Genomic DNA, 8,602 nt, shown 5'->3' with positions numbered 1-8,602 from the left:
GACCCTGACTTTAATAAGACGTTAAACAAAATAAACCAAACTAAACTAGGCATTCCTTATTTCTACAGTAAAGTGCCCTACACTAATCAGGTTGTCCAACTGTCTTTCAGCAATTTCATTTCCTGAGATTTTCTCAGAACAGACACATGGTATTTTACAATTTCAGTAGACTGATGGGATAGACTAATCTTGAACATTGTTTCTCATCTCCAGGCACTCTCCCATGTATCGCCACTAAGGAACTACTTCCTTCAGGAGCAGAACTACAAAAAGATCAAGCGGCCACCTGGTGACCAAATGTTCCTTATCGTTCAGCGTTTCGGGGAACTAATCCGAAAATTGTGGAATCCACGAAACTTCAAGGCTCATGTCAGTCCTCACGAAATGTTGCAGTCTGTAGTCTTGTGTAGTAAGAAGAAGTTTCAGATCACAGAGCAAGGTACAGGCTAAGGTCATTAGATCATTACTGGTATATAGTCAATGATTTTGTCTGTCATTCCATCTTTTTTTTCCCTCAAAGTTATGGTTGCTATGGTAACCGGTCACTACTATGGCAGCTATGGTAACCAGTCACTATAAATATGTTTTCCACAGGACAATTTTGTCTGCACAACTTCTAAACAGATTAGCCAATTTCAATAAAACTTTACACTAATAATGTGCATGGATTTTTTTTTTTTTTTTGTCTAAAGCATGGTGGTTATGGTAACCGGTCACAATAAACATGTTTTCCGAAAAAGAGCTATAACTCCTCAGTCATTTGGCCAATTTTATTCATCTTTGGTCAAATGTTGTAAGTAAACAAAACATGTAATTTGACACATTAGATGTTTCCAAAATTATCACCATGGCAGCACAATCCAGGCCTCTGATTGGTCAAAATTCAGATATTGTCTGATTTTGATCAAATTTGGTATATAGGGGTATTAGGATATGCCAAACATCACCATATAGGTTTTCTTGCTTTGACAATCATGCTAGGTAAAATGGTTGCCTCTTTATAACCCGCAACGGAAATCTGTATTTTGCAAATAACAGAGAGCTTTATATTTTAGTCAGCCATTGGCTTACAGTTCTAGTTTCTTACTGAACTTACAGTTATCTCCCATGAATAATAAAAAGGAATGACAAATGTTTGATAACAGATAAGGTTATTGTGGCAATGTGGACCTTGTTTAGTTATTTAGTTCACTTGACACTTTGAGCTTATGCTGTTGTCCGTGTGTCATCGTTCTGGGTCAACTTTTTTTCTTTAATATCTGCTTCTCAAAAACCAAAAGGCCTAGAATCATGATGTTTGGCTGGTAGGTTTCTGGAATGATGCCCAGCGTTGTTAGTTGCCAGTGATAGGTATCAATTCCTTTTACCAGTATATACATCGTCAAAGGTGAAAGTTTTCAGTATCAATGCTGAATTCAGTATTTTGAAGATATTTTCTCCCATATAAGTTAATGTTAAATTTTGACAAATATACTGTTTCAGTATTTCTCCCATGTAGCTTAGTTTTGCACTATTCATATGACATTCTCATCTAATGAGCAAACACCTTATTTAATTATCTAAAATAAGCTCTTTGGTATTCAGATGATAAATGTATCAAGTGGGAAAGGTCTTTAACAAACATAAGAATCTTATTTGATGCTCCTGAAAATATATCACAAGTACAGCCTAAATTCTCTAGCGGGAAAACCTCTTGTAGATTCACCTGAAAATATCAATTAAATGTTTATAGTCTGTATTGTCCATGGCTAAGGAGAGGTTTAATTAGATACACTTAACATATCTTTGATAGTGTAATCAAATAGGCAGGTAGAAATGTTAAGGTCTGGGGTTTGAATTACAGTCTGACTCACCACTTTACTGTATACGACAGGTGACTCATTGGATTTCATGTCCTGGTTCCTCAATGCTCTGCACTTGGCCCTGAACGGCACCAGGAAGCTCACCAGCAGCATTGTCAATAAGACATTCCGTGGCAAGATGAGAGTCTACACCCGCAAAGTGCTGCCTGTAGAATTGGTATGTTGATGTTAGCTTCAATACAATATTACTCCAGCTTCAGTACAATATTACTCCAGCTTCAGTACAATATTACTCCAGCTTCAATACAATATTACTTCAGCTTCAATACAATATTACTCGAGATTCAATACAATATTACTCCAGCTTCAGTACAATATTACTCCAGCTTCAATACAATATTACTCCTGCTTCAATACAATATTACTCCAGATTCAATACAATATTACTCCACACTTCAATACAATATTACTCCACACTTCAATACAATATTACTCCAGCTTCAATACAATATTACTCCAATAATGAAAAAAGGCTGGAAATAGGCTGATAGATGTGGTAAAGCTCCAGTCAGTTTGAGCAAAATTAAATAAATACCAAAGAACCCTTAAATTATATGAAATTATGCTTGTAGAAAATAAGAATGAGTTTGAACTATCAGAGTCGATATCGACAAAAATCTCGGCAAAGTGTAAATCAACACATGTATACCTGGCATATCCAATGTAAGACTGATAAGTAACAACGATGGACAGTGGCACATTACTAAATGATAGTATTTTTAGTATTTATACTTTAACCTCATATTCCACAAACTATTGACATGTGCATTAGAGTACAAGTTAGCGGGATTATACTGTAGTTCTTCAGAATTGAAAATAAGTTTCTGTGTATTTGAATTGAAAAGAAAGCTTGTTTTATTAGGGCGCTGTATCAGAGATACGAGTGCCCTATAGTAGTCACTGGCTGTCTGTCTATCAGTGTGCGTGAGATACAAGTGCCCTATAGTAATCACTGGCTGTCTGTCTGTCAGTGTGCGTGAGATACGAGTGCCCTATAGTAATCACTAGCTGTCTGTCAGTGTGCGTGAGATACGAGTGCCCTATAGTAATCACTAGCTGTCTGTCAGTGTGCGTGAGATACGAGTGCCCTATAGTAATCACTAGCTGTCTGTCAGTGTGATGAGATACAAGTGCCCTATAGTAATCACTGGCTGTCTGTCTGTCAGTGTGCGTGAGATACGAGTGCCCTATAGTAATCACTAGCTGTCTGTCAGTGTGCGTGAGATACGAGTGCCCTATAGTAATCACTAGCTGTCTGTCAGTGTGATGAGATACGAGTGCCCTATAGTAGTCACTGGCTGTCTGTCTGTCAGTGTGCGTGAGATACGAGTGCCCTATAGTAATCACTAGCTGTCTGTCAGTGTGATGAGATATGAGTGCCCTATAGTAGTCACTGGCTGTCTGTCTATCAGTGTGCGTGAGCTACAAGTGCCCTATAGTAATCACCGGCTGTCTGTCTGTCAGTGTGCGTGAGATACGAGTGCCCTATAGTAATCACTAGCTGTCTGTCAGTGTGCGTGAGATACGAGTGCCCTATAGTAATCACTGTCTGTCAGTGTGCGTAAGATACGAGTGCCCTATAGTAATCACTGGCTGTCAGTGTGCGTCTGTCTGTCAGTGTGTGTCCACAAATTTATATATCTGTGACTCTCTGTTCAATGTTGCCTCCCTGTCTTTTGTGAATATCAGTATTAATTGTGTCTGTTGTCTTTTTAATAGAAAGATGAAGAGAAAGAAATGTTACTACAGACAGATGAATATACAGGTAATTATTGAGTATTTAATTCAGCGTCATCAATATTATCATTATAATTTGTGTCAAAAACAGAAAGACAGCTTTATTGAAAGTGGCAAAAGGGTCAGTATCTATCCATAAAATAAAATGGTTATTTTGAACTTAAGTTTCTTTGTAGTGTAGCAAGCATCCAAAGGATAAGTATCTGTAAAACTGATTTGTCTTTATCCTGTATCATTAGGTCACCTGTCTGTCATCCAGCTGGCCGACCATCATCTGTCTGTTTATCCGGCCATTCAGTGTCAACTTTTAAACCTTTAAATAACTTGTTCTCAATAACCATGAGTCACAGAGACCTGTATTGGTCCTATAGCATACTGGGGTGAAGGGCCACCAAGTTTGTTCAAATGAATGAACTTGACCTAACTTCTTCTCAATAACCTAGAGGTTCAGGTAGTTGATAATGGGCCTGTAGCATGATGGGGTGAAGGGCTACCAAGTTTTTTCAAATGAATGACCTTGACCTACATTCAAAGTCACAGCGGTCAAATAGGCTAAAATATTTAAACATCTTTTCAATAACCAAGGAGCTAAGAGAGGTGATAATGGTTCTCTAGTATGCTGGGCTGAAGGGCTACCAGGATTGTTCAAATGAGTGATCATGACCTACATTCAAGGTCATAGGGATAAAAAGGCCGAAATATCTAAACATCTTTTCATTAACCAAGGGGCTAAGGGAGTTGATAATGGGTCTGTAGTATGCTGGGCTGAAGGGCTACCAGGATTGTTCAAATGAGTGTCCTTGACCTAGGTTAAAGGACTTCTCTATAACCAAGAGGCCAAGGAAGTTGGTATTTGATCTGTAGCGTGCTGGAGTAAAGGGCAACCAAGTTTGTGCAAATGAATGACGACTTATATTCCAGGTCAAAGGAGTCAAATAGGCTGAAATTTCTAAACATATTCTTCTCAATAACCAAGTGGCCCAGTGACTCGATATATGGTCTGTAGCATGCTAGGTTGAAGGGCTACCACGATTGTTCAAATAAATGACCTAGACCTACATTCAAGGTCACAGGGGTCAAACAGGCTGAAGTCTTTTAAACAATGATTTTGCAATAGCCAAAAGACTGCGACTTGATGCTTGACCGATAATTTGTTGGAATGAAGGACTAGAAACTTTGCTAACATGAATTAACCTAACCTACTCTGACATTTGAATAAAGTTGCGGTCAGCTTTAGTTTAAGTTAGTATCTGCAGAAATGACCTAGATCTAGAATGACCAAAGTTGCTATAGAATCAGGTAAGTGATTCAGGCCCATTGAGCTTTTTGCTGTACATTACATTTGCTATTTTTGCTATGTTTGTATACAGAGACCTATGAGGAGATCCCCTGGCTGTATTTGACCTGTGACCTTCCACCTCCTCCCCTGTACCCTGATGAGTTGCGAGAAAACATCATCCCACAGGTGCCCTTTTCCACTATCCTCGCTAAATTTAATGGAATATCAGAAAAGGAGTACAAGTCCCACAAAGATTCACACATGAAGAGGTTTGAGTTGACACGGCTCCCTCCCTACATCATTTGTTATATCAAGGTATGTACTTAATTACTACACCAGTTCTGTTGGCACGATTGACATGGTAATGTATTACATGTAGACAATGTTATGATTGACATGGTAATGTATTACATGTAGACAATGTTATGATTGACATGGTAATGTATTACATGTAGACAATGTTATGATTGACATGGTGATGTATTACATATAGACAGTGTTATGATTGACATGGTAATGTATTACATGTAGACAATGCTATGATTGACATGGTAATGTATTACATGTAGACAATGTTATGATTGATGCGGTAATGTATTACATGTAGACGATGTCATGATTGACATGGTAATGTATTACATGTAGACAATGTTATGATTGACATGGTAATGTATTACATGTAATGTTATGATTGACATGGTAATGTATTACATGTAGACAATGTTGTGCTTCATGATTGACATGGTAATGTACTACATGTAGACAATGTTATGATTGACATGGTAATGTATTACATGTAGACAATGTTATGATTGACATGGTAATGTATTACATGTAATGTTATGATTGACATGGTAATGTATTACATGTAGACAATGTTATGATTGACATGGTAATGTATTACATGTAGACAATGCTATGATTGACGCGGTAATGTATTACATGTAGACAATGTTATGATTGACATGGTAATGTATTACATGTAGACAATGTTATGATTGACATGGTAATGTATTACATGTAGACAATGTCATGATTGACGCGGTAATGTATTACATGTAGACAATGTTATGATTGACATGGTAATGTATTACATGTAGACGATGTCATGATTGACATGGTAATGTATTACATGTAATGTTATGATTGACATGGTAATGTATTACATGTAGACAATGTTATGATTGACATGGTAATGTATTACATGTAGACAATGTTATGATTGACATGGTAATGTATTACATGTAGACGATGTCATGATTGACATGGTAATGTATTACATGTAGACAACGTTATGATTGACATGGTAATGTATTACGTGTAGACAATATCATGATTGACATGGTAATGTATTACATGTAATGTCATGATTGACATGGTAATGTATTACATGTAGACAATGTTATGATTGACATGGTAATGTATCACATGTAGACAATGTTATGATTGACATGGTAATGTATTACATGTAATGTCATGATTGACATGGTAATGTATTACATGTAGACAACGTTATGATTGACATGGTAATGTATTACATGTAGACAATGTTATGATTGATGCGGTAATGTATTACATGTAGACGATGTCATGATTGACATGGTAATGTATTACATGTAGACAATGTTATGATTGACATGGTAATGTATTACATGTAATGTCATGATTGACATGGTAATGTATTACATGTAGACAACGTTATGATTGACATGGTAATGTATTACATGTAGACAATGTTATGATTGACATGGTAATGTATTACGTGTAGACAATATCATGATTGACATGGTAATGTATTACATGTAGACAATGTTATGATTGACATGGTAATGTATTACATATAGACAATGCTATGATTGACATGGTAATGTATTACATGTAGACAATGTTATGATTGACATGGTAATGTATTACCTGTAGACAATGTTATGATTGACATGGTAATGTATTACATGTAGACAACGTTATGATTGACATGGTAATGTATTACCTGTAGACAATGTTATGATTGACATGGTAATGTATTACATGTAGACAATGTTATGATTGACATGGTAATGTATTACATGTAGACAATGTTATGATTGACATGGTAATGTATTACATGTAGACAATGTTATGATTGACATGGTAATGTATTACATGTAGACAGTGTTATGATTGACATGGTAATGTATTACATGTAGACAATGTTATGATTGACATGGTAATGTATTACATGTAATGTTATGATTGACATGGTAATGTATTACATGTAGACAACGTTATGATTGACATGGTAATGTATTACATGTAGACAGTGTTATGATTGACATGGTAATGTACTACATGTAGACAATGCTATGATTGACATGGTAATGTATTACATGTAATGTTATGATTGACATGGTAATGTATTACATGTAGACAATGTCATGATTGACATGGTAATGTATTACATGTAGACAATGTTATGATTGACATGGTAATGTATTACATGAAGACAATGTTATGATTGACATGGTAATGTATTACATGTAGACAATGTCATGATTGACATGGTAATGTATTACATGTAGACAGTGTTATGATTGACATGGTAATGTATTACATGTAGACAATGTCATGATTGACATGGTAATGTATTACATGTAGACAATGTTATGATTGACATGGTAATGTATTACATGTAGACAATGTTATGATTGACGCGGTAATGTATTACATGTAGACAGTGTTATGATTGACATGGTAATGTATTACATGTAATGTTATGATTGACATGGTAATGTATTACATGTAGACAATGTCATGATTGACATGGTAATGTATTACATGTAATGTCATGATTGACATGGTAATGTATTACATATAGACAATGTTATGATTGACATGGTAATGTATTACATATAGACAATGTTATGATTGACATGGTAATGTATTACATATAGACAATGTTATGATTGACATGGTAATGTATTACATGTAGACAATGTTATGATTGATGCGGTAATGTATTACATGTAGACAATGTTATGATTGACATGGTAATGTATCACATGTAGACGATGTCATGATTGACATGGTAATGTATCACATGTAGACAATGTTATGATTGACATGGTAATGTATTACATGTAGACGATGTTATGATTGACATGGTAATGTATTACATGTAGACAGTGTTATGATTGACATGGTAATGTATCACATGTAGACAATGTTATGATTGACATGGTAATGTATTACATGTAATGTTATGATTGACATGGTGATGTATTACATGTAGACAATGTTATGATTGACATGGTAATGTATTACATGTAGACAATGTTATGATTGACATGGTAATGTATTACATGTAATGTTATGATTGACATGGTGATGTATTACATGTAGACAATGTTATGATTGACATGGTAATGTATTACATGTAGACAATGTTATGATTGACATGGTAATGTATTACATGTAGACAGTGTTATGATTGACATGGTAATGTACTACATGTAGACAATGTTATGATTGACATGGTAATGTATTACATGTAATGTTATGATTGACATGGTAATGTATTACATGTAGACAACGTTATGATTGACATGGTAATGTATTACATGTAGACAACGTTATGATTGACATGGTAATGTATTACATGTAGACAATGTTATGATTGACATGGTAATGTATTACATGTAGACAATGTTATGATTGACATGGTAATGTATTACATGTAGACAATGTT

At 35.3% G+C, this 8,602-nt stretch overlaps 1 protein-coding gene across 1 annotated transcript in view; it reads left to right on the top strand.

Moving 5' to 3' along the window:
- Window positions 1-213: 213 nt before the first annotated feature.
- The window catches only part of LOC117318486 (U4/U6.U5 tri-snRNP-associated protein 2-like), a gene marked incomplete at both ends in the record, with an annotated part of 28,939 nt that continues 20,550 nt past the window's right edge, over window positions 214-8,602 (top strand). Inside the window, 4 exon segments of the mRNA XM_033873465.1 lie at window positions 214-439; window positions 1,874-2,019; window positions 3,582-3,627; window positions 4,970-5,193. Of these exon segments, the coding sequence (XP_033729356.1) occupies window positions 214-439; window positions 1,874-2,019; window positions 3,582-3,627; window positions 4,970-5,193 (642 nt within the window).

Source organism: Pecten maximus, unplaced genomic scaffold, assembly GCF_902652985.1.
Source record: "Pecten maximus unplaced genomic scaffold, xPecMax1.1, whole genome shotgun sequence".
Taxonomy (NCBI): domain Eukaryota; kingdom Metazoa; phylum Mollusca; class Bivalvia; order Pectinida; family Pectinidae; genus Pecten; species Pecten maximus.
Note: the sequence above shows the minus strand (reverse complement) of the source record. Positions and strands in the feature narration are given on the sequence as shown.